The sequence below is a fragment of the Microtus pennsylvanicus genome, chromosome 18 (genome assembly GCF_037038515.1).
Source record: "Microtus pennsylvanicus isolate mMicPen1 chromosome 18, mMicPen1.hap1, whole genome shotgun sequence".
NCBI lineage: Eukaryota > Metazoa > Chordata > Mammalia > Rodentia > Cricetidae > Microtus > Microtus pennsylvanicus.
This window is the reverse complement of record NC_134596.1, coordinates 3,921,406-3,946,500: the sequence shown is the minus strand read 5'-3', so window position 1 is coordinate 3,946,500 and position 25,095 is coordinate 3,921,406. Positions and strand designations below refer to the sequence as shown.

Here is a 25,095-nt window from a genome sequence, read left to right as displayed (position 1 = left end):
TTTAAAAAAAAGGCAGCAAGCAGGATTTGAACCACTGACTGAGGTTTCCCTGTCCCAGAATTACAATGCTACTACGGCAGGGTCACTGCCAAGTCAGCAGGTAGTAGGGCAGGATTGTGAGGATTCTAGCTGAAACCCGATGCTTAGGAGTAGAACAAAGGCCTAAGGTCCTGAACACGGGACACTGGATGCCAGGAGAGCAGGATCGGCCCCTGTAACCGTTTTCCTATGTCCTGCAGCCTCAAAGGATCGAATCTCTGTACACAATGGCACTTTTGCTTGGTCCCAGGAGAGCCCTCCCTGCCTGCACGGGTATGAAATCCCATCAAGAAATGCTCTTGACTTCTGAGAAATGGTGTCTCACCTGGGGCTGGAGGCTAGGCTAGGCTAGGCTGGGTTTCTGTGCAGAGAGGCAAGGGTTCATTTAAAAAAAAAGATTTATTTATTATGTATACAATATTCTGTCTGTGTGAATGCCTGCAGGCCAGAAGAGGGCACCAGACCCCATTATAGATGGTTGTGAACCACCATGTGGTTGCTGGGAATTGAATTCAGGACCTTTGGAAGAGCAGGCAATGCTCTTAACCTCTGAGCCATCTCTCCAGCCCAAGGCAAGGGTTCTTGCATGCTACAGCCCTACAGAGGGGAAAAGTGTACCTGAGCCTCCCCCATCAGGCAGGAGATACTGCTCTGCTCCCCGCCTGGCTAACACGAGGCCTGAGGCCCAGCCTCATCAACTGTGACCTCCTTTTATGCCTCTTGTGTCAATTCCAAGGTCGTTGTCCCCCACAAAGAGAAAGGAAACCTGGCCATCTCTCTCTGCCTCTGTCCACACACCCACGAGTGTCCACTGGGCATGCACCTGCCATGTACTCTATCCTGGATGCTGGGGACAGAGGGAGGCCCAGGAAGCGACAAAGCCCACAGTATGGAAAGGCTGGCATCCCAGCTGAGGGTCCAGAGGTCAGGGGAAGGCTTCTTGAGCAGTGAAAAGGCCAAGAACAAAGACCCCGAGGCAGGAGCATGCCCAGGTTCTCAGTCTGGTGCTGTTGTTATTTAGGGATGAGAATACCTCATTGTGGACTGTCCTGGGCCTTGTAGGGTGTTTAGCAGAACTAAGCACTGAGGAACTCCAGCCTGTGGTGGCTGACAGCAGGGGATGGACAGGAGCAGGCAGGGCAGAGGCAGAGGCCTGAGCAAGGCTACAACAGCCAAGCAATCACATCATGTCCTCTCTGTGTGTGCATGTGCGTGTGTGCGTGGATCGGCACACGCATGCGCTTCCAGCTGTGTACTGCCTGTGCGTGGGACTCTGTACACTATGTTTGTGGCATGTCTGGAAATGCTCGTGTGGCAGGCACAGTGTGCACATGACGTGCTCAGGTGTGAGAGGGAAGGCGGTTCAGATACTCAGACAAGGATCGGGGAGGAACGGCCCTGTGTATCCTCTTAATGGTCTCCCCAGGCCTGAACAGCAGGACGGGGCGGGTGTGTTTGGGGTTCCCTGCTTCTGTACACACCCAAGCTGACCTTTCAGAGCTGTATTTCCCCTGGATTGTCAGGATCAACCTCACCGTGCCCCAAGGCTGTCTGCTGGCTGTTGTGGGCCCAGTGGGGGCTGGGAAGTCCTCCCTTCTGTCTGCCCTGCTCGGGGAGCTGTTGAAGGTAGAAGGGTCTGTGAGCATTGAGGTAAGACCACCCTGTTCCTCGCTGCCCTGGCCACTGAGATGTATCCTCAGAGATCCCTCATATCTTCCCTCACAGTCCAGATCCCTGTCAACCACTGTCAGCCTCCTGCCCTCTGAGCACCCAATCCCCTACTCTCATATGAGCTACCAACTGCGAGGCGTGTTTCAGGGTTCCGTGGCCTATGTGCCCCAGGAGGCCTGGGTCCAGAATACCTCAGTGGTGGAGAATGTGTGCTTCAGGCAGGAGCTGGACCTGCCCTGGTTGCAGAAAGTTCTGGAAGCCTGTGCTCTGGAGTCTGATGTGGCCAGCTTCCCTGAAGGAGTTCACACCCCAATAGGGGAGCAGGTGAGGAGCTCCTGGGTCCAAATGCCTCCCTGACCTGGGGATAGTATGATGAGGGACAATAGAGACAGAAAGGGTGTCGTGAAGGAGGCCCCAGCTCAAAGCCAAACATATAGCAGCTGCTCCGTTATTAAAGGGAAATTGGTTTTAAAAATTAAAACAGAGACAAAAGGAGAGCAGAATGCCCTGCTGAGTAATGTTAGCCAGATTGTTTCCCCTTTCTTTGCCTCACCAAAGTATCTAAGCTGAGATGGTCCCCACACAGGACACAGGCATCTGAAGCTATTGAACACACAGAATCAGAAAACTATGTGCTAAGTGCCAGCCCCCTATTTGTTTTTGTAAATAAAGTTTTATTGGGACACAGTCATCTATTCACTGCCTATGATCTATGACTACTTCAGAGCTAGGGAATTGGGACAGACATTAAATGACCCTCAGACTTTACAAAAGTTATTCTCTGTCCCATCCTAGAAAATGTGGACTAGCCCCTGGGTTAGGGAACTGGGAATCACTGCTGGGATCAAGCTTTGCTGATTCTGAGCAACTGCTTCACCTCTGAGCTATAGCCTCTTGTTTTGGTTTGAGACAGCCTCAGCCTCTTGAGCGCTGAGATGATGGGCATGAGCCACCACAGCTTTCTCCCTTCAGAGCAATCACAGCCCAGCAGACAGAGGGCCATGCCAAGAGTTCAAGTCCCTCCCTCCCTCTTTCAGAACTCTCGGGGCTTCCCATTGCCTTCAGTCAGAGCCAAAATTTTGAGCAGCCCCAGAAAGCCCCGGTGTGACCCCATTTCTCCCTCTACCTCATCTCCCGTCATACTTCCTGCCCTCTCCAACTACAGGGACACCCCCCCCCCCGCCCCCGCCCCGTGCTCACCCAATCTCCCAAGCACACTCATCCTGCAGGGCCCCAGCTGGAAAGCTGTCCCCATAGAACACACAGGGCTCACATCCTGCGTCACCTTTGAGGGCAGGCCTGCTCTTGTCCCCTTTCCCATCATGTGTTCATTGGATGAAAAGGTCAGGAGAGTGGGACGCTCGCTGCTAGATCCCCTCAGCCAAGGGCAGTCAGTAAATGAATGAAAATAAGTTAGTTAGACAAGAGGGCGAGTGGCGTCCTCAGGGAACATGTCAGCAGTTGAGGAAGGGAAGAAATACTGGGCAGAGAGGGAGGAGACACAGTGCAAAAAAACCAGCATCTCCAGAAGGGACACTGGGAAGGGGAAAAGCAGGCTCAGGCCAGCAAGGGTTCTGGCCCAGGGTTTAGAGACAAGCAAGACCCAAGAGCAGGTGCCTTGTGCTGTCCCTGAATGAGCAGGCCTGTCCCTCACTGATGTCGTGCTGGGTTTTCCGTTTGTTTGTTTTGTTTTGTTTTTTGAGACAGGGTTTCTATGTGTAGCCCTGGCTGTCCTGGAACTCACTCTGTAGATGCCTGCCTCTGCCTCCCTGGCCACCCAGTCATTCTGATGTCACCAGCAGATGTGTATATGAGTCCCTGTCTCATGTTCCCAGGGCATGAATCTTTCTGGGGGCCAGAAGCAGCGACTGAGCTTGGCTCGGGCTGTGTACAGAAAGGCTGCTGTGTACCTGCTGGATGATCCCCTGGCGGCCCTGGATGCCCATGTCAGCCAGCATGTCTTCAAGCAGGTCATTGGACCCAGTGGACTGCTCCAGGGTACGGTAAGTGTGTGTCAGAGCGAAGCTGAGGAAGTCCTGAGAGTTCTGTCCTAACCAGCCCTTCTCCAGTCCAGTTTTCTTCTTTGTATCTGTCAGTTTTTCCTGCAACAACGCTGTGTAACAAACAGCTTCCCAAATCTCAGTGGCTTACCCTTACTTCTTTCTTAGGGGGGTTGTGGTTAAACTATTTATAATGTTTCAGTCTTATGACGATCTCAAAGTGGTACATATTTAACTTTAAAAAATTTTTTTAAAGGGTTTTGATCTTTTCCTGGGTAGCAATTCTTTCTCCTAGTGCTAGTTGGTGTTCATGAACTGTGGCTCCTTCTGCTGTGTAATCTTGAGAAGGAAAAAACAAGCTCTGAGGAGCACTTCATGGCTGAGTTCTAGTGCTTGGTGTATTAAGTGTAATGTATTCCCATACCAGGGTTGACACTCGGTGGTAGTTTTACATGTGCAAGGCCTTGAACACCATTCCCAACACCTCCTGAACAGCCATGGTGCATGTCTGTAATCCTACCAGAGACGTGGAGGCAGGATAATCAGAAACTCGGGGTTATCCTTAGTGTCCCGGCCAGCTTTCACTGGTAACTTAGCACAGCCCAGTCCACTGGGAGGAAAGCCTTGACTGAGGAATTTCCTAGATTAGATTGGCCTATGGGCATGTCTGTTAACTGATGTAAGAGGGCCCAGCCCACCCCACAGTCCCACCCCACTACCACTATCCCTGGGCCAGGGGACCTGGGTTGTGCAGTGAAGCCAGGTGAGCCTTGTTCTGTGAGGGGAACCATCCAGCAAGCAGCATCCCAGTGGATCCTGCTGTACTTCCTGGGCTACAAAGGAGTTCCCTGAGTGGAGCTGACATCACAGGGAAGAGCAAGGAGGCCTGCCTTCGGGATCCTGCCTGCAGCTCTGTCCTGACTGCCCTCAGACTGACTGTGACCTGGAAGTGTAAGCCAAATAAACCCTTTTCTCCTAAAGTGTTTTGGTCACAGTGTGTCACAGCAACAGAAATGAAGTTAGAACACTTGGGTACAGAGTGAGTAGAGGCCAGCCTGGTATACGTGACAGCCTGTCTCAAAAGACATTTTTTAAAGTATTTCCACTTGTTCTGTGTTGATCTTCAGGTGAGTTTCTCAGCTCGCTCCATCCCATCAGAATGGGAAGCTCTCAGGTTCACTTTAAGCCCAGGTCTTCTCGATCTGAGACACCCCACTATTCTCTTTGGACATGGTATTTTCCAGAACACGGGCAGGTACACAGGAAGGGCCACCTGTTCCCCCTTTCTGACTCGGGGACACTCCAGCTCATGTAACTTCTGCCCCTGCTCTGCCCAGACTCGGATCCTTGTGACGCACACGCTACACGTCCTGCCCCAGGCTGACCAGATCCTGGTGCTGGTCAATGGGGCCATCGCAGAGATGGGCTCTTACCAGGACCTTCTGAACAGAAACGGAGCCCTGGTGGGACTTCTGGATGGAGCCAGACAGTGCGCAGGAGGAGGAGAAGGTATTGACTGGGCAGCACTGCATCTCTGTGCCTGGCTCTGGCTCTGGAGGTTACCAGGGTCCCATTGATGGGGGTGGAGCACCCTGACCACACCCATCCTGAGGGCCTCTCTGCTGCTGCTCTGGCCCTGCAGACAGACCACCCCTCCCCCACAAAGAGCCAAGGACACTGCCTGGGGCTCACGGTGTGTCTGCCACACTTTTGGTTCTCTGTGTGTTTATGTGCGTAGGCACACGTGTGTGCCAGTGTGCGCGTGCATATGTCGTTAGAGGCCTGAGGTCACGCTCAGGAGTTGTCACCTGGCTTTTAGAACTAGGGTACCTAATTGCAACCCAGGTTCACTGGTTCAGCTAGACTGAATGCCAGTGAGCTCCAGGGATCCTCTGTCCCTGCCTTACCGGAGCTGGGGTTACAGGCATGGTACTTGCATGCCTGGCTTGTTGTGTGAGTTCTGGGGGGCGGGGAGCTCAGGTCCTCATACCTGTGAGACAAGCTTTACCAATTTAGCCTCCCCTCAGCCCCTAAGTGACAACATTTCACTTGATCTCACAAGGGCCCTCTAAAGTGGGGGAACCAGCACTGTCCTTGTACACAGCACTGAGGCCTGTGTCTATAGTCCCAGAGCAGAATTCAGGGAGTCCCACCCAGTGTCTATGCTAAACATGTTATGAAGAGCATCTGATCCCAGGGTCCCTCTGTATTCAAGAGGGTAAATAACAAACTTCCAGAAGGAACATCGGCCACGAACATTGTCTTAGGTTTCTCTTGCTGTGAAGATACGCGATGACCAAGGTGACTCTTATAAAGGGGAATCATTTAATTGAGGTGGCTTACATTTTTAGAGGTTTGGTCCATTGTCATCATGGTGAGACATGGTGGCGTGCAGGCAGACACAGTGGGGGACAAGTTGCTGTGAGGGCTCCATCTTTACTTGGAGGCAACAGGAAGTGGTGTCTCACTGGGCGTGACCTGAGCATATAAGAGACCTCAAAGTCCCCCTCCACAGTGACACGCTTCCTCCAACAAGACCACACCTACTCCATCCAACAAGGCCACACCTCCTAACAGTGCCACTTCCTGGGGGCCATTTTCTTTCAAACCACCACACACACAGTGAGAAACCCTTCACTCATTACAGCTCAGTGAGTCAGACGGTGCCTGTCTCCATCTCACAGATGGGGAAACCGAGGCCTGCAAGTTAAGAAACTGGCCCACGGTTTCACGTGTGGCTTGTTAGTATCAGTGCTGGGCCATGAAGCCAAGCTACTAGGAGCCGGAGAACACGCTTTTGAATTCATTGGCTGTTGCTGCCCCCCCACCATGTCTCAAGCCTTGCTTTAATGTTACCCCTGGTCTAGGGCTTTGCCTCTTCTAGAAACATCTGCTCAGCATTGGCCCTCCATGATAGGTTGTGGGGAGATGGCTCGGTTGGCTAACTGTTTGCCTTGCAAGCAGGGGACCTGAGTTCAGTCTTCTGCATCCCTGTAAAGTGCTCGGCATGGTAGCCCATAGTCTCAGCTTTGGCGAGACGGAGACAGGAGGATCTATAGGACTTGCTTCCCCATCAGCCTAGCCTGAGTAGTAAGGTCTAGGCCAGTGAGAGACTGTCTTACAAAACATGGTAGACAACATTCCTGTCCTCTAGCCTCTGCATGCATGCACACACAAATACACATGCATGCACACATACATACCCACATACACACACCTACACATACATACAAATACACATGCATGCACACATACGTACCCACATACACACACCTACACATACATACCCACATACACACACCTACACATACATACAAATACAAAAAACTGTCTTAATTTCTTCTGTTGCTGTGATAAGACCCCAGGACCAAGGCAACTTAGAAAAGAAAAGAGTTTATTTGGGGCTTAGAGTTCAAAGAGTTGGAGTCCATGGCCATCATGATGGAGAGCATGCCGGCAGGCAGGCGGGCATGGTAGCTAAAAGCTCACATCTTGAGACACAAATCACAAGACAGACAGAGACTAAAAAAGACTCAGACTTTGAAAATTCTCAAAGCCTGCCCCCAGTGACACATCTCCTCCAAGGCCACACTCCCCAATCCTTTCCAAATAGTTCTAACAACTGGTGGCCACGTCTTCAAATGTGTGAGTCTCTGGGGTTCATTCTCATTCAAACCACCACAACACTTAACTGTTGACTCGCTGTGTCATCGTGAGCTTGGAGATGGGACCTTGAGCACAGAACTTGCACATTTGTATTGGACAGCTTTTGCTGTGACATTGCTGTGTAACAAACATCACCCACATTTCAGTGGTTTGTAATAGCGGCTACTTCTTGTTCACAGATCTGGAGCTAAGCTATTATATTTCTGCTTATATTTCTGGCCCAACCTGGGTAACATCAGATGGGAGGTTATTCCTGGGGAATTTGGCACCTGAGATATCATTTGAGTTAGCGAGGAAAGAACAGGCTAGGCACAATAAACTGCCTGAGCAAGTGTGATAAGTATGCAGGGGCAGCGTGCTATTTTCCCAGCTCCATAGCGTGTGCTCAGTATCTTCTGAATGAATGACTGGATGAATGAATGAATGAATGAATGAATGAGGATAAATGAGCGATGCTTTTGCATGACCCCAGGGAAAGGTTGAGAGCAGAGAAAAGTTGCCAGAGCAGCAGCAGCAACCACGCTAGGAAGTGTTTTCCAGAGAGGCTAGGGCACGGCAGCAGTGAGTGTCCCAGCCAGTATCTGGCTTCCCTGATGTGCCCTTCACTGATATCCCTGACCCTTGCAGGTCCACACGCTGAGGCCGCCAGTGATGACCTTGGAGATTTTCTTGGAAGTGGGAGGCCCAAGAGCAGACCAGAAAGGTGGGTTCTCTGGTGCCGAGCAAGAGAGGCCCAGGCTGAGGACAAACCGGATGCTATGGCTGCTGTACCTCAGGCAGAGGGGCAGCCAAACTCACAGGTGGAGCTGCCTTTGAATACCCCATGGGCTCAGTGATGGATAAGTCACCCACCCCAAACGATCTGCCAGTTAACAAGGCACTAAGCTCCTCATGGCCAGTTCTAAGACAAGTCCTTCAAGCGGGTGATGCCAGTCAGTAGAGCAGGGTAGGCTGGCTCCCGGGAAAGCTTCTCGACATGGCTGGAAATGACAGCGCTAGGCTGCACTCTTCCCATTCTGTAGGGCAGACTGGGCTGGAGTCTGGCCGAGCGCACAGATGGGGGTCACCAAGAGGGAGCCTCCCTTCCTACCAGTCCTCTGTGTCTAGGGCACATGTGACTCACTGGGAAGCTGGACTTTGACAACAACAGGCCACCATGTACCAGGCAGTGTGGGTTTCTGTAGCAGCAGGTGGGAGAGTGTATGAGGGAGGCTGAGGGTCTTTGGACCTTGTGGATACTGAAGGTGGGGACAGATCCTCTGACAGCATGACAGCTGGCACCCTGAGAGTGACCCTTAGTGGCAGTGTGATGCACAGGAAGCTGAGTAAGATGAGGTAGAAGGGCAGATGTGGATGTGGGATGGGTGGAGAGATGGACGTTTAATAGGGAGGAAGGGAGGAGGGAGATGTTCAGGCATGAACTGACAGATGTGTGCATGGGGAGAGTGAAGAAAGGATAAAAGCAGATGGGGGATGAATGAAGGGAGGAACAGAAGATTAAAAGAGGCATGGATGAGGCCAGGCGTGGTGGTGCACACCTTTAATCCCAGCACTCAGGAGGCAGAGGCAGGCGGATTTCTGTGAGTTCGAGGCCAGCCTGATCTACAAGAGCTAGTTCCAGGACAGGCTCCAAAGCTACAGAGAAACCCTGTCTTGAAAAAGCAGAAGGAAAAAGAGAAGAGGCATGGATTAATGGGAGGGTGAACGGTTGGCTACCTGGATGAAGGGACAGATGGAAGAATGCTGGGTGGGTGGGGGAGGGCAGGAAAGAGGCCTGGCTGGATGGAGAGGAAAAAGGATGGGTGGGATGATTCATGGGAAATAGTAAATGACCGGTAATGCTGGGGAAACAACACACGGGTACTAAGTGATGGGCAGCCCACTTTTAGCTAGGGAAACTGAAGCACAGAACAGCTAAGTCTGTCCACACTTCCATAGATGACAGAAATACAAATATCTTCAGCATCAGAATGCTAAAAAAGTGACCTCCAGACAAGCTGGACTGTTGAGTCTAAGGGTCAACAGCAGGGGAAACTGGAGCAAAGCTTAGGCCAAAGTGAAACTTCGGGAGTTTCCTGTTTCCTGTTTAGAAATGGCATCAGGGGACTTGCCTGACTCTAGAGTGGTGGAGCTGGGTACCATGTAGGAGGGAAGTATGGTGCCTAGATCATGGATCCATCCATGCATCTACCCATGCATCCACCTATCCATTTTCTATCCACCCACCCATGTGTCCATCCATCCTTCTTTTCATCCATCCACCCACACATCCGTGAATGCACACCTTCCCCCACCCCCCTCCTGGGGAGAGCTAGAAAGAATACTGCAGAGCTCACTGGCTACCCCGTGAAGGGAAGATACACTAACATGTCCTGATCGCCTCTGGATGACGCCCAGGCCCAGGGCCATCGAGTCAGCCGCTATGAAGGACAGAACCACCTCAGAGGCACAGACAGAGCCTTCTCTGGATGACCTTAAGGGGACAGGATTGACAACAGAAGAGGACAGCGTGCACTATGGCCGGGTAACCCCCAGTGTCCTTGCTTCCGTCTGCACACTGGGACGGCACTCACCCTTCCCAAACACTTACTAGGGCCAAATGAGATTCTAACCTTCCTGTCTCTTAATCCTTACAATCTCCCACCTCGCCCTACTCCTTCCCCTAAAAGTCAGACGGTAATGGCCTCTTTTGTCTTCCTTCCTTCCTTCCTTCTCCCTCCCTTTCTTCCTTCTGTCCTTCCTACCGTCCTCCCTCCCTCCCTTCCTCCCTTCCTTCCTTCCTTTACTCTGTAGACCAAGCTTGCCTCGAACTCACAGAGATCCACCTGCTTCTGCCTCCCGAGTACTGGGCTTAAAGGCGTACGCCACCACCTCCAGGCAGTAATCGCCTCATTTTAAAGATGAAGGATCCAGCGTGTATAGGAGCTGGTCCTTGTCTCTATGACGACACTCCAGTCTAAGGAAGCCCAAATCTGAAAAACATACTATCATTTCTCTTCTCCCAAACCACCTTACCATTTTCCACAGCCCATCCTTAACCCATGTGTGTATCCCTCACCTGTCCTTCCTTCACCACCTAGATCAGCCGGTAGCTAAGGCTCACATGGATCTACAGCAGAAGGGTCCTGAGGCAGGAGTATGTAGAAAGATGCCCAGTGAGGCTTTGCTAACGATGCCTTTGGGAACTTGAGTTGACCTAGACCCAACTCATTCTCTCCTCCTCTGTGTGTCTCACAGGTGAAGACCACCACGTACCTGAGCTACCTGAAGGCGGTGGGCACACCCCTGTGCACCTACACCTTGTTTCTCTTCTTCTGCCAGCAAGTGGCGTCCTTCTGCCAGGGCTACTGGCTAAGCCTCTGGGCTGATGACCCGGTCGTGGACGGACGGCAGAAGCATGCAGCCCTGCGTGGCTGGGTCTTTGGACTCCTGGGCTGTCTCCAAGGTACCCTATGTCAGTGAGCAAAGCTCTGCTCCCACTCCACCCCCTCCTGTCCTTGGATGTCTGCTCAGGACATTCTAGGAGCAACCACCCCAGGTCCTTAATGTAGCCTGGAGGGAATGAGGGCCTGAGGACAGCTCTCCCCTACTAAGAAGGTATCCCTGAAGTTAGCCAGCTAATGGCCTCAATCACCTGCCCCAAACCTCCAGATAGCCACATTCATCACAGCTGAATCCAGGCCACAACCCCTCCCCAGGGCACTCTCTTTGGCCTCCTTCACTGCCCCATTTTCTCCTCTTTCTTTTTCATTCTTTCTTTCTTTTCCTTCCTCCCTCCCTCCCTCCTTCCTTCCCTCCCTCCCTCCTTCCTTCTTCCCTTCCTTCCTCCTTCCCTCCATCCCTCCCTCTTTCCTTCTTCCTCCCTCCCTCCTTCCTTCCTTTCTTCTCAGGAACTTTTTTAAAAACACTTGTCTGTTTATTTACTTATTTTCAGTGTGTGCACGGACACGTGAACACCACAGCACACATGCGTGTGATCACACCCATAGGAGTGGGTTTTCTCCTTCTCCCACACAGATCCCAGAGTTGGTATGCCCAGGCATCAGCCTTGGCGGCGAGTCCTTCTGCTGAGTGTTCTCGCCAGCCAGGCTCAATTTATTTTTCATTTCGAGGCAGTCTTTCCTCAGAGCCCAGGCTGACCGCAAACTCAAGATCCCCGACTTCCCTCCCAAATGCTGGGACTGCTGGTGTGCACCTGCACGCTCAACTCCTTCTATTAAAATAGCAATAACTCCTGAAGTGATCGCAGGCTAGCCTCTGCCAGAAGGCAAGGTGCAAAGGGCTCCCATGTGCCCTTTGCCGTGGACACCGGGCTGCGAAGTGATACTGCCATATCGTATCAAGGATACTGCCATATCGTATCAAGGATACTGCCATATCGTATCAAGGATCTTGACTTGTTGTGCAGCGGCATTATTTCATTGTTTCTGTAGCAGTCCTCACAACCCCACACTCGGGGTACTGGGCATTCATGTCCCTGCAAGGATCATCTATGGTGCCCTTGTAAACCCTCATCCTCCCTATTCCAGACTCCCCTGTCCTTAGCCTGACTCCCCGACATTTCAAACATGGCCACAGTAAAAAGAAACATGCAGGTCTGGCCCCATCATGCAAGTTGAATTTGTCAGAAATAGTAACACACTCCTGTATCCCCAGCTACTTGCTAGGCTGAAGATAGGATAGTTACATGTTTAAGGCCACCCTGGGCTCAAGGACAGCCCAGGTAACTTAGTGAGATACTATCTCAAAATAAGTGAAAACAGGCGTGGTGCCCCAGTGCAAAGACAGCCCCCTCCAAACCTGTTGACTTGACATAACTCTTGGGAACTGTGTGGCAGAAGGAGAGATCAGACTTCCATGGGTTGTCTTCTGATTTCTACATACATGATGTGTCATGGACACATCCACGCACACGCACACACACACACACACACACACACACACACACACACACACATGCACACAAAGTAAATGTAAATTTTAAGTAAACGGGGGCATCTGAGGATATAGCTTAGCATAGAGTGCTTGCCTAGCATGCGTGAGATCCTGGCTTCAGTCCTCAGCAGTGCAAACACAAAGCACCCTCAGCATGATTTACTAGGACTGTGGTGACATCAGGAAGGTGCCATGAGCCTCCCCGACCCAGGGACCCTTATGTCTGTAAACCTGCTGTCTCATCTGGGAAAAGCTACTTTCAGGGCGGTCACTGCATCCACTAGCACGGGCTGTCAATCAACTAAGCTGGAATGAACTTGAACTCACGTTTGGGTGGCACGCAGCTGCATGTTGGCTACCTCGGGCTAGCCTGGGGTGGTGGCACACCTGTGAAGTCTCAGAACTCCAGAGGTGGAGGCAGGAGAATCAGGAGTTTATAGTTATCCTCTGCTACATCACAATTCAAGGCTAGCCTGGGCTACATGAGCCCCCCCCCCCCCATCTCAAAAGAACTGGACAGTCTCTAGAATCAAGGAAAGGTATTCTCCCACAGCCCAGCCAGCAGAGGAGCTGGGTCCTGGAGAAGCCTGGGGTGGGGGGGACCTTAGGAGCAGGTGCCAAAGACCCAGTAGTACCTGGCCGGCAACAGGCCACCTCAACATCCCCAGTCCACAGCACTTTGCTCCAGCTCAGCCTGCATTCACCAGGGAAGCTTCTGATTGGCCATTTACAAGTCAGGTGACCATCACGAACCAATCGCAGTGACCCACATGGCTGGCGTGTTCTGACTGGCTAGCTGAATCATGTGACTGCCCTCACTGTAGTGTGAGACCATGATTGACAGTAGCGTCCCCTCCCCTTGCAGCCTCTTCTCCTGCATCTGGTGGCTTCGTGACCCCTTGTTTCCTTTAGCTGTTTCTATCTGTGTCTGCGCATCTGCCTCCTGTCTGTGCCCAGTTCTTAGAAGGACACAGGTGTAGTCCCTGCCCAAAATCTAGAATATTCTTTTATTGTACCTATGAAACTTGTATTTCTAAATAAGGCTGCATTTGGAGGTTGGGGTAGGCATGAGTTTGGGGAGACCCTATGCTACACCCCAGTAGTAGGTCATACAACAGTCCCCGGGTGCTGGGAGACCTGCCCCAACCCAGCAGCAGGTTCTACTCAAAGTCCCCTCTGCAGCCGTCGGACTGTTTGCCTCCATGGCTGCGGTGTTCCTGGGAGGGGTCCGAGCCTCCGCTCTGCTTTTCCGGAGCCTCCTGTGGGATGTAGCTCGCTGTCCCATTGGCTTCTTTGAGTGCACGCCTGTCGGGAGACTGCTGAACCGCTTCTCCAAGGAGACGGACACGGTGGATGTGGACATCCCAGACAAGCTGAGGACGCTGCTGACCTATGCCTTTGGCCTCCTGGAGGTCGGCCTAGCGGTGTCCATGGCCACGCCTCTGGCCATGGCGGCCATCTTGCCGCTCATGCTCCTCTATGCCGGGTTTCAGGTACGAGAGCTCAGAGCCCAGATCTTGCTGAGGTCCCTTAGTGGTCCTCTGTTCTGCCTGACCACCAAGCAGGCTGACAACAGAGGACACCTGCTCCTCCCTGTTCTCTAAGAGCTCCCTCTCAGCGTCCCTGTCTCCCCTCCCACCACAGAGCCTCTATGTGGCCACATCTTGCCAGCTGAGACGCCTGGAGTCAGCCAGCTATTCATCTGTGTGTTCCCATATGGCTGAGACCTTCCAGGGCAGTCCAGTAGTCAGGGCCTTCCAGGCCCAGGGACCCTTCATGGCACAGCACAACGCCCTTATGGATGAGAACCAGAGGGTCAGTTTCCCGCGACTGGTGGCTGACAGGTAGGAAGAGCCTGGGATCAGAGTACACCTGGAAAGCCCTCCCCGCAAAAATTGAGCTGCATGGTTAGAGGGGTCATATGGCTTGAGCACAGTCCTACAAACTGGGGACAGTCTGATGCTGGGTCCCACTCAGACCACCTGAGCACACAGAGCAGACAGGGTCTCTGACATCCAGTGGGCTGGAGGTCAAACAAACAGAAGCGTGGTTGCCAGACAACAGTCCCAACCTCTGTTTCCTTGGTGACAAGGCAGCTGGTATAAAACGTCCTTAATCTCCTTTGGGAGAGAATGATATGGGATCGACTTCTGGCTCGGCTGTTTCAAGCAGGTAGATGCTGGACAAGTTACCCAAGCTCTCTGAGCCTCGCTCACTCATCTGCTGTCACACTCGGGCAGCTGTGGGGATCCAGCAGTTCCAAGGAGCGTGCTTCTACCATGTGTACTGCATAACCTGGTCCTGCTCCAGCCCTTCCCGAGCCTCGGTTTCCTCAGCTGTCAAATGGAAACAGTGTCGTCTTCCCTTGCAGCCGGGAGACCAGGCATCACCTGTGATGCTCCCAGGGACATGATAGGTACTTGTTCCATCAAGGTCCCGAGCTCCCTGAGCGTGCCTGCTTATAATACCCGCTCGCTATCTGTTAAGTGAACGAGCAGACAAACGGATGGTAGAGCAGGGCCCAGTGAGAGGTGCGTGCTGGATCTACCCGTTCAGAATATACTGTTGAGCACATACTTCGTGCTGAGCTGTGGACTGAATCTAGAGACAGAGAAAACAAGATCTCTGTCCCCATGGAGCCCAAGACTCCTAATGGTGACAACAGTTGGTGACATCAAATGATTTGTCTGGCAAGAGAAACAAGGGAAAGGAGGTCAGTGGGTGCGAGAGAAAGAGAAACAATCAGGGCAGGCTCCCAGGAGAGAGTGCTGGAGCTGACCTCACGAGGGGCAGGCCAGGGCTGGGGATGGCTCGTGAGTAACACGCTTGCCTTTGAAGTAAGAGGGTGTGGGCTCAAGCCCACATTCGAACTCACCTTACCAGTGATCCAGGCGTAGTGGCATGAGCCCGTCATCTCAGCACTTGGGAGAGAGGGCTTGGGTTGGAGGCACGTGGGTCCCTGAGGCTCACTGGGCAGCCAGCTAACTCTTTTGATGAGTTCTAAGCCAATGAGGGACCCTGTCTTAAAACAGGAAGGAAGAGCTGGGCCCTGGTGGGTGTGCCTTTAATCCCAGCACTGGGGTGAGGGGCAGGGGCAGGCAGATCTCTGAGTTCAAGAGTGAGTTCCAGGACAGATAAAAAAAAAAACCCTCAAGGTGGATGACACCTGAGGAATGGCTATTGGGGGACATTCGATCACACTGTGAACCCCGAGTTTGCATTTGCATTAATTAAATAAAGTTAACCTTGGGTCAGGAAGCCGAGTTGGCAGCTAGTTAACAGAAAGCAATCGTAGAGGGTCAGAGAGCACCGAGAAGAGATAGATGCAACGGAGTGGGGGAGGGATTTGGAGTGGTGCAGCTTTTTTGTTTGGCAGAGCAGAAGGATGCTCTCTTTGGGAGATACCAGCAAGGGGAAAAGGTCAGCTAGTTGCTACTCAGCCTCTCTGAGCTAGCAGGTTTTCACCCCAGCCTTTGAAGCTCAAGATTTATTTATAAATAGGATAATAGAGATTTAGTTAATGCTACCTTTAGCAGAGGCAGAGCCAGTGCCTACGGGAACAGAATTCCCACCAGCCTCAGCCTGAGTGGCCGGGTGGCTGCCGGGAAGCAGGTCATAGCTGCACAGACGCAATAACTGGCTGAACTGGCAGCAGATTAAGGCACAGCCACTGTGCCGAAGATTAAACAGCAAATGACAGTTGAGACTGACCTCTGACTTGCACACACACGTGTACATGTAGCCAAGCACCCACCAGGGAGAGGACGTCTCCAAATCTGTGCAACTCCCAACATGTGCCAGGCCCTTGGCTGGGTCACTGGGCAAGGCAGTTAGGTCCCATTGTGGGGCCCCCAGTGGGTGCTGAGCGTCTACCATGACCAGAGAAGTGGGTCCTGCTCGTCCTGCTGAGCCCTGCTTTCCTCCACAGGTGGTTGGCTGCCAACCTGGAGCTCCTGGGGAATGGCCTGGTGTTCGTGGCCACTCTGTGTGCTGTGCTGAGCAAGGCTCACCTGAGTGCCGGCCTCGTGGGCTTCTCAGTCTCAGCTGCCCTCCAGGTACTTCTGCATCCCACCCCTGCTGGAGGTGTGTTCTCCACTGCCCAGCGCTAGCGAACCTTGTTTGACCTCAAGCAAGTGGCTTAAGACCCTCTGTGTGCCCATCCAAGTAATGGTCCAGCACTCTACCTCTTCCGGTTAGGAGAGACAGGCAGAATGTTGAAAGGTGTCCAGTGGGGTGTTTATTGTTAGTGCTTGACAGTATGCAGTGCTGGGTTAGAATGCCTGTGTCCACAAACACACACATACACACTCTTACACACAGTCTCTTGCACACTCTTACACACATATACACTCTTACACGTAGTCTCTACACACTCACACACTCTTACACACAATTCTCTCCATCTTACACTATATCTTGCACACACAATTATCTCCTTGCACACACTGTCTTACACTGTATCTTGCACACACTTACACACAATTCTCTCCTTACACACACCGTCTTACCCTGTACCTTGCACACACACACAATTCTCTCCTTGCACACACCATCTTACCCTGTATCTTGCACACACTTACACACAATTCTCCCCTTACACACACCGTCTTACCCTGTACCTTGCACACTCTTACAATTCTCCCCTTACACACACCATCTTACCCTGTACCTTGCACACACACACAATTCTCCCCTTACACACACCGTCTTACCCTGTATCTTGTACACTCTTATACACAATTCTCTCCTTACACACACCGTCTTACCCTGTATCTTGCACACACACACACAATTCTCTCCTTGCACACACCATCTTACACTGTATCTTGCACACACACACAATTCTCCCCTTACACACACCGTCTTACACTGTATCTTGTACACTCTTATACACAATTCTCTCCTTACACACACCGTCTTACCCTGTATCTTGCACACACACACACAATTCTCTCCTTGCACACACCATCTTACACTGTATCTTGCACACACACACAATTCTCTCCTTGCACATACCGTCTTACCCTGTACCTTGCACACATACACAATTCTCTCCTTACACACACCGTCTTACCCTGTATCTTGCACACACGTACACACAATTCTCTCCTTACACACACCGTCTTACACTGTATCTTGCACACACTTACACACAATTCTCCCCTTACACACACCATCTTACACTGTATCTTGCACACACTTACACACAATTCTCCCCTTACACACACCATCTTACACTGTATCTTGCACACACACACAATTCTCTCCTTGCACACACTGTCTTACACTGTATCTTGCACACACTTACACACAATTCTCCCCTTACACACACCGTCTTACCCTGTATCTTGCACACACTTACACACAATTCTCCCCTTACACACACCATCTTACCCTGTATCTTGCACACACTTACACACAATTCTCCCCTTACACACACCATCTTACCCTGTATCTTGCACACTCTTGTACACATGTGTATGCACATACACCCCGTCTCATCTGCGCAGCAGCAGCAGTTGAAGGTGTTACTCTAAGAGCATCTTCGTAAATTACCGGTCATCTCCTTCAGGGTCAGTGCTCTGGGCAGAACGAGCAGCAGCAAGAGAGGCCATGGGGGGCGTGTGGCAGGCTGTGAGCCAGCAGAGGGAGAGGAATGAGAGCAGGGCTCAGTGGGATGGACATCAGGGAAGGCCTGGCCCCTCTGTAGAAGCTGCCTGAATGGAACCCACACACCCAGGTCTTATGTGAGTCCTGGAGAGGCCAGGCACTTCTCTTGTCCTGTCTGGGACAGTGCTGCCCCCTGCTTGCTTTATTGTCTGTCCTATAGGCCAGAGCCCAGTTCCACCCCTGAGGGCCCAGGTCCTCAACCTCCCTGTGCCTACAGTCCCTCTTTCTTTGCCTTCCCTGGCACTTGGCCAGGAATACCTGATGAGACCCAGAGGAGCCCAGCTGAGGTGTCTTCTCAAACCAGGTGACACAGACCCTGCAGTGGGTGGTCCGCAGCTGGACAGATCTGGAAAACAGCATGGTGGCGGTGGAGCGTGTGCAGGACTACACCCACATCCCCAAAGAGGTGAGGAGAGGGAGGATGCCTGCCCCTGTGGGCAGTGACAGCCAGGGTGACTGAGAGTGGAGAGTCTGAAGCCTCCTGCTGTAGCAGGACAGGTCACTGCAGCAGCAGGAAGGGCGTTCCCTCAGCTTTGTGACGTGAAAGTGACAGCCATGCTCCAGGCATGCAATGGGGCATAGGACAGGGTGAGGCCATCACCCAGGCCAACAATGGTGGTAAAGTGATTTCTTAACCTAGCGACAAGCCAGGACAGCTGCGGGTGCCGAGGACAGACCAGGGTTCTCATGGCACAATGCCATGGGAACGGAGCAGCGAGGTCAATGATGTGGCGTCAAGCTGGGCACAACAGCTCACAACTAAATCTCAGCTCTTAGGAAGTTGAGGCAGGAGGATTGCTGCTAAGTCTGTGTAGTGAGTTAAGGCTAGTCTGAGCTACATAGTGAGAAGCTATTTTGGATAGAAAATTTGAAGCTATCCGGGGCTACATAGCAGATTGGGGCTAGCCTGGGCTATATAGTAAGTCAGAAGCCAATCTTGGCTATATAAAGCAAGCAGGAGCCTAGCCTGAACTACGTAACAAGTTAGAGACTATGCTAAGAAACAAAGAGTTGGAGTATATATAGCCAGGGCTAAATAGAGATTTGGAGGCTAGTCTGGGTTACAGCAAAGTTAGATGCTAGTCTTGGCTATGTCGCATGTTAGAAGCTAGCCTGAGCTATATACTGAGACCTTGTCCTACCAACAAGACGCTGCTCGAATGACCAGGAGTGATTTCCAAATGAAGGTGTAGTGTGGAATGTGGGAAACTGAGGCTCTGAGGGCAGACCCCCATGAAGAGCTTAAGACAACTCTGCTGACCTGTGTCCAACCTGTTTGCCAACCCAGGCTCCCTGGAGGCTGCCTACCTGTGCAGCCCGGCCTCTCTGGCCTACTCGGGGACAGATTGAGTTCCAGGACTTTGGGCTCAGACACCGCCCAGAGCTGCCGCTGGCTGTGCGGGGTGTGTCCCTGAAGATCCATGCAGGAGAGAAGGTGGGTGGCACTCCCACTACATCCTGTGGGCAACAGGCTCTAAGTCTGAGAGATGCCCAGCTTGCTTGCTTTCTGTTTTTGGTTGGTTGGTTGGTTTTGGGTTTGGGGTTTTTGATTTGGCTTAGTTTGGCTTCTGGCTTTTTGAGTCAAGGTTTCTCTGTAGCTTTGGAGCCTGTCCTGGAACTTGCTCTGTAGACCAGGCTGGCCTCGAACTCACAGAGATCCGCCTGCCTCTGCCTCCCGAGTGCTGGGATTAAAGGTGTGCACCACCACCTCCCGGCTCCTGCCCAGGCTTTCTTCACTCCCATCTCCCAGGCCCTGATGTGCCTCTGGGGATGGCTTCCTGTGTCTACCTTGATGTCCTGGATGAGGAGCATGCTGGGCTGCCTGGAAGGATAGATACGGAACCGATGACAAAGGATGGAGTGTGGGAAAGAACGAGGCCGTTCTTAGGGCAGGATGGCGAGAAAGAAAGGACGGGTGGACTGATTAGGGGGCAGAGGAAAAATAAGGGCTGGATGGAGAAGGCACGGGTAGGACAGGATGCAGAGGAGGATGCCAGAGCTGGGAGAGAGGGCTCGCATGGAAGGATGGGGAACGACGGAGGTGGCTAGGACATAGAGGAAAGGTAAGGGGTAGAAATGTGGGGAGGAGGAGGAGCTAGAGAGAGCCCAGGTGGAAGGTGGGATGGACGGATGAGCGGGTGTGATAAGGGGCACACTCAGTGAAGGGGGTACAGAAATGGAGAGATGAGGGGCTGTGTTGAGGGGTGTGCTCAGTGGAGGGGGCACAGAGATGGGAGGATGAGTGGGTGTAATAAGGGGCACACTCAGTGGAGGGGGTACAGAGACAAGTGCTGTGCAGGGGAAGAGGGTACGCATGGACCTCAGGGCTAAGGCAGACCTGCTCAGTGTGGGCCTCACTCTTTGTTACCTGGCAGGTGGGCATCGTGGGCAGGACAGGGGCCGGGAAATCCTCCCTGGCTTGGGGCCTGCTGAGGCTTCAGGAGGCTGCTGAGGGTGATATCTGGATTGACGGGGTCCCCATCACCCATGTGGGACTGCACACGCTGCGGTCCCGAATCACCATCATCCCTCAGGTGAGGCCTAGGACCATGGGAAAGAGGTGACAGAGGAGGGAGCGAGGGCAGGGCCTGCTCTGATCCAGCGTCCCTCTGGCCAGGACCCTGTCCTGTTCCCAGGCTCTCTACGGATGAACCTGGACCTGCTTCAGGAACACACAGATGAAGACATCTGGGCAGCGCTGGAGACAGTGCAGCTCAAGGCCTTTGTGGTCAGCCTGCCTGGCCAGCTGCAGTATGAGTGTGTGGGCCAGGGAGATGACCTGAGGTATGGCCGTCCAGCAGTGGCAGACCAGAATGAACTGGGCAAGGGCGGGGACAGTCCGGGCTCTGAGCATACTCCAGGGGATCCTCAACGCCGTCTACTCATACAGGTCCCAACCCTCCCCCACAGTCCCAAGCCTCAGGATCTCTGTGCCATGTTCTTTTTCCCACGGCAAAGTGCCCACAAGGCGCTCTGTCCCACTCAGTACCTATTTTGCTACAAAAGCACTATGCTTGATGTTTGACTCTGATCTCAGATTCACTGTGGCTAAGTGCTGTGCGTGTGTGTGTGTGCGCGCGTGTGTGTAGTGTGTGTGCATGTGTGGTATGTGTATGCATGCATGTGTGTGGTGTGTGTGTGTGCGTGTGTGATGTGTGTGTGGTGTGTGTGGTGTGGTGTGTGTGTGTGCATGTGTGATGTGTGTATGTGTGTGTGCACTCATGTGTGTGGTGTGCGTGTGTGTGTGTGATGTATGTGTGGTGTGTGTGATGAGTGTGTGGTGTGTGTGTGATGAGTGTCTGGTGTGTGTGCATGCGTGTGTGGTGTGTGTGTGTGTGCATGCGTGTGTAATGTGTGTGTGGTGTGTATATGGTGTGGTGTGTGTGGAGGCCAAAGGTCCACCTTGAGTGTCCCCTCTATCATTCTCCACCTTGTTTTTGAGACAGGGTCTCTCGCTGAGCCTGAAGCTCACTGATTCTCCCAGGCTGGTTGGCCAATGGGCTCCCAGGGACCCTTTTGTCTCTGCCTTCCGGGAACTGGGATCACAGATCCATGCCTTTGTGCCCAACTTTTATGTGGGTATTGGGGATCTGAACTCAGATCCTCATGTTTGCACAACGAGCGTTTCCCTGACTGAGCCATCTCCCCAGTAAAGCCCTTTGCTAGAGTGTTTTAAGGACAAAGCACACATAACATAAACAGGGGTTGGGGGATGCGTCATCTTTTTTTTTCAGCGCAGGGCAGTTCCCGTAGGGCCTCATGCATGCTGAGGGCATGCTCTAGAACCGCTGTCCAGCCCTGGCCGTTCCTGGCCGTCTAGCTCTGCATGTGAAGCACAGTTGTGCAGAGCTGGTATTGGAATCCTAGCACTCAAGAGGCTGGAACAGGAAGAGGTCAAGTTTGACAGCAGCCTGGGCTACATAGTGAGGCACTGTCTCAAAAACCCAAAACTAAGTAAGACTGTGTTCCATACCTTTAACCCCAGCACTCAGGAGGCAGAGGCAGGTGGATCTCTGTGAGTGCGAGGCCAGCCTAGTCTACGTCGTGAGTTCCAGGTCAGCCCAGGGCTACATATTAAGATCCTGTTTCAAACAAATAAAACAAAAAAAGGGACAATGGCCACCTTCTGTGGCTGGTATCCACTAAAACACCCTTCATCACATAGCGTGTTGTGATGGGGGCTGGGGAGATAGATGCTCTGTGAGCAAGTGTGAGGACCAGAGTTCAGATCCCCTGAACCCACGTAAATCTAAGTGGGTTTAGCATCCGCCTGTAATCTCAGTGCTCAGGAGGCAAAGGTAGGCGATGCCTGGGACAAGCTAGCTGGCCAGGCTAGCTAAGACAGCCCACTCTGGGTCCAGGGGACACTCCACTTGTGTGAATAAAGTCGAGGGTAACGAGAGTAACCCCATGCCAGCCTCTGGCCTGCACATACCCGTGCACACACGTGTACCTGCAGATGTGCATCCCAAGTGCCCGCAATGCTCATGCAGAACCAAAGAAAAAGAAAACAGACTTTTCACAGGTAGAGAAACCAGGGCTCAGAGGTGTGAATGACTTGTCCACAGTCAGCCAACACCAAAGCCGCAGAAATGGATTTCCCCAAACCGTGCAGACTTAGACCCTTACGGTGGGGACAACACACCCAGAAGCCATCAGCAGCTGTCCGCAGGGTCAGCTTGCAGACAGACCTATGATGACACCAACTTAGCCTAACCATGCAACTTATTCACAGCGTGGGTCAAAAGCAGCTCCTATGCCTGGCACGTGCCCTTCTCCGGAAAACCCAGATCCTCATCCTGGACGAGGCCACTGCCTCCGTGGACCCAGGGACGGAGATGCAGATGCAGGCGGCCCTGGAGCACTGGTTTGCTCGGTGCACAGTACTGCTCATTGCTCACCGCTTGCGCTCTGTAATGGACTGTGCCAGGTAAGGCGTCCCTCCTGGCGGTGGTACATAGGAAGACGTGTAATGTGTTCCTCTGCAAATGTCCTGAGATGGATCGCGCATGGTCCACTGCTCGCGGGGCATGACCAAGTCCCCAGGGAAGGGCATTCAGCCCAGGAACTGTACATCAGGAAGATGGGAGGGTCAGGGTGCAGCTCGGAAATTCAAAACTTCTGGGGAGTGAATTCAAAGCAGAGCTGGGTTCTCAGCCGATGAGGGCCTCAGCTACTGTCACAAGAACGGTTCCATGTCTTCCTTGCAGGGTTCTGGTCATGGATGAGGGACAGGTGGCAGAGAGTGGCAGCCCAGCCCAGTTGCTGGCCCAGAAAGGCCTGTTTTACAGGCTAGCCCAGGAGTCAGGCCTTGCTTGAGTCGGGACTCTTGACAACTTCCTTGGAGCCAACTGTACAGCCTGCAGTGGCTGGGGATGCCAGAGACACGGGGACCATCAAACTCCACAGGATGCTCAATCTAGCCTCCTCTCTGGGAGGAAGATGGCAGAGAAAGTGACAGATGATTGGAATACCAGACCCAGAAGAACCCGGCATGTCCAGGGTGGCCTGAGCAAGGCCATGATCAGTCTGCAACCAGAGTGGACAGTGACTCTCAGCCCAAATTCTACGTCAAGGCCACAGCTGCCCCAGGCCGATTAGGCTGGATGTAACTCCTTATTTTGATGTCATTGTAGATTTCACACGCAGTTAAGACATCACAATGAGAGAACCCTCAGACCCTCGGACCTTTTTGTTCTGGGGTGACAGCTTGGGCAACGCTAGGACAAGATCAGGTGGCACGCTGACACTAGCAGACCCCAAGAGTCATGTTCACATTTCCTCTATTGCTTGTGTGTCTCTATATGTATCCAGTGCTTTTTGTCGTCATTATTTTTGAGACAGAATTTCACGTAGCCCCGGCTGGCCTTGAGTTCTCTTTGTAGCTGAAGATGGCCTTGAACCTGTAATGTTCCTGCCTCCCTCCCAAGTGCTGGGAATGCAGGCCTGTGTCACTACACCCTGAGTGCAGGTCCCAGACCCAGAGCTGTCTGTGTGATTGACAAGCTCCCTAGCAACTGCATTACGATCCTAGCTCTGGATTCCCTTCTACACCTGTTTAAAATCATAACAGTAAAGTGTCTCTCACCATGTAGACCAGGTTGGCCTCAAACTCAGCATCCTCCTGCCTCTGCCTCCAGAGTGCTGGAATGGCAAGCATGTGTCCCCACACCCACCTGGACTCACCCCAGTTACCTAGCAACATCGCTGCCACTGTTGGCCGTGGGCCAGGCCTGGTGGGTCCAGTGCATGATAGTGGGTGAGCGGTATCCTTGGTTTGTACTCAGAGATGCCCTGCTATAGCCGTGGCAAAGCTATTTCCACATACCGCATGGTGCCCCGGGGCAGCATCACTGACGCACTCTGCCCTGGTACCACCCACGACTCACTGATAGGTACGTGGGCAATGGCTATGTTGGGGTCAGGAGGGGCATGTTCTTCTAGGATACAGGGCATGTTCTTCTACTCTGATGCATCTCAGATGGTCCACCTTGATACAGGGTTTGGGAGGGTTTCCTTTCAGCCCAGAGTGATTCCCCTTTGCTAGTATAGCCTGCAGCTCATTCTGAGGCTCTTCAGGTGGCAAGGAGCCAATCTCAGCACCGAGGCTACTTTTATTGTGCAAAAGAAGAAACCGAAGCCAAAAAGTGGGGATACGGGTACCCAGGGGCCAAGTGATAACGTACCCCTGGGCTTCTCACCGCCCAGTTTGAGTGGTCCTGTGGGCAGTTCTGCTCTGGAGGAACCAGAGTTGGGGCACACAACACTCGACCTGCTTTTTGAGTGTCTGGCCTGGGGCAGAGGCTGCTGTGTGTCTGTGAATCCACCTGGGATGTTGGGAAGACTGGAGGCCCACCAAGTCTGGGATAAAGCCTGGGTCACAGGCTGGCCATCACATGGGAGTGCCTGGCAGGCCAGCAGGGTGGTCCAGACCACTAATCCCTCAGCCAAGGTCGCCTGCTAGCAAGTCCCAGCCTGTGGGAGGAACAGGACTCAGTTCCAGCAGGCCACAGGCACACATCCTCAGCCTTTGACTGTCCCTGTAGGCCTTTTGCTTTTCTGTGGAGTTGGGTTGGAACCTATGCCTGGCAAATGCTAGTCCCTGATGCTCCTC

At 52.7% G+C, this 25,095-nt stretch overlaps 1 protein-coding gene across 2 annotated transcripts in view; it reads left to right on the top strand.

The window, feature by feature from the left end:
* Abcc6 (ATP binding cassette subfamily C member 6) overlaps nt 1–23,837 on the top strand; it is a 50,524-nt gene extending 26,687 nt beyond the window's left edge. Inside the window, exons 15-31 of one of the 2 annotated variants that reach the window (XM_075952888.1) lie at nt 240–312; nt 1,563–1,689; nt 1,858–2,034; nt 3,546–3,713; nt 5,048–5,219; nt 8,004–8,079; nt 9,774–9,900; nt 10,614–10,821; nt 13,494–13,804; nt 13,956–14,155; nt 16,240–16,366; nt 18,286–18,387; nt 19,270–19,416; nt 20,357–20,515; nt 20,599–20,765; nt 22,717–22,911; nt 23,192–23,837. In XM_075952888.1, coding sequence (XP_075809003.1) covers nt 240–312; nt 1,563–1,689; nt 1,858–2,034; nt 3,546–3,713; nt 5,048–5,219; nt 8,004–8,079; nt 9,774–9,900; nt 10,614–10,821; nt 13,494–13,804; nt 13,956–14,155; nt 16,240–16,366; nt 18,286–18,387; nt 19,270–19,416; nt 20,357–20,515; nt 20,599–20,765; nt 22,717–22,911; nt 23,192–23,300 — 2,645 coding nt within the window. In that variant the 3' untranslated portion in view covers nt 23,301–23,837. Of the gene's footprint in view, nt 1–239; nt 313–1,562; nt 1,690–1,857; nt 2,035–3,545; nt 3,714–5,047; nt 5,220–8,003; nt 8,080–9,773; nt 9,901–10,613; nt 10,822–13,493; nt 13,805–13,955; nt 14,156–16,239; nt 16,367–18,285; nt 18,388–19,269; nt 19,417–20,356; nt 20,516–20,598; nt 20,766–21,715; nt 21,912–22,716; nt 22,912–23,191 lie in introns of those variants that run through there. The other variant, XM_075952889.1, reaches the window with a different exon arrangement.
* The last annotated feature ends 1,258 nt before the right edge of the window (nt 23,838–25,095 follow it).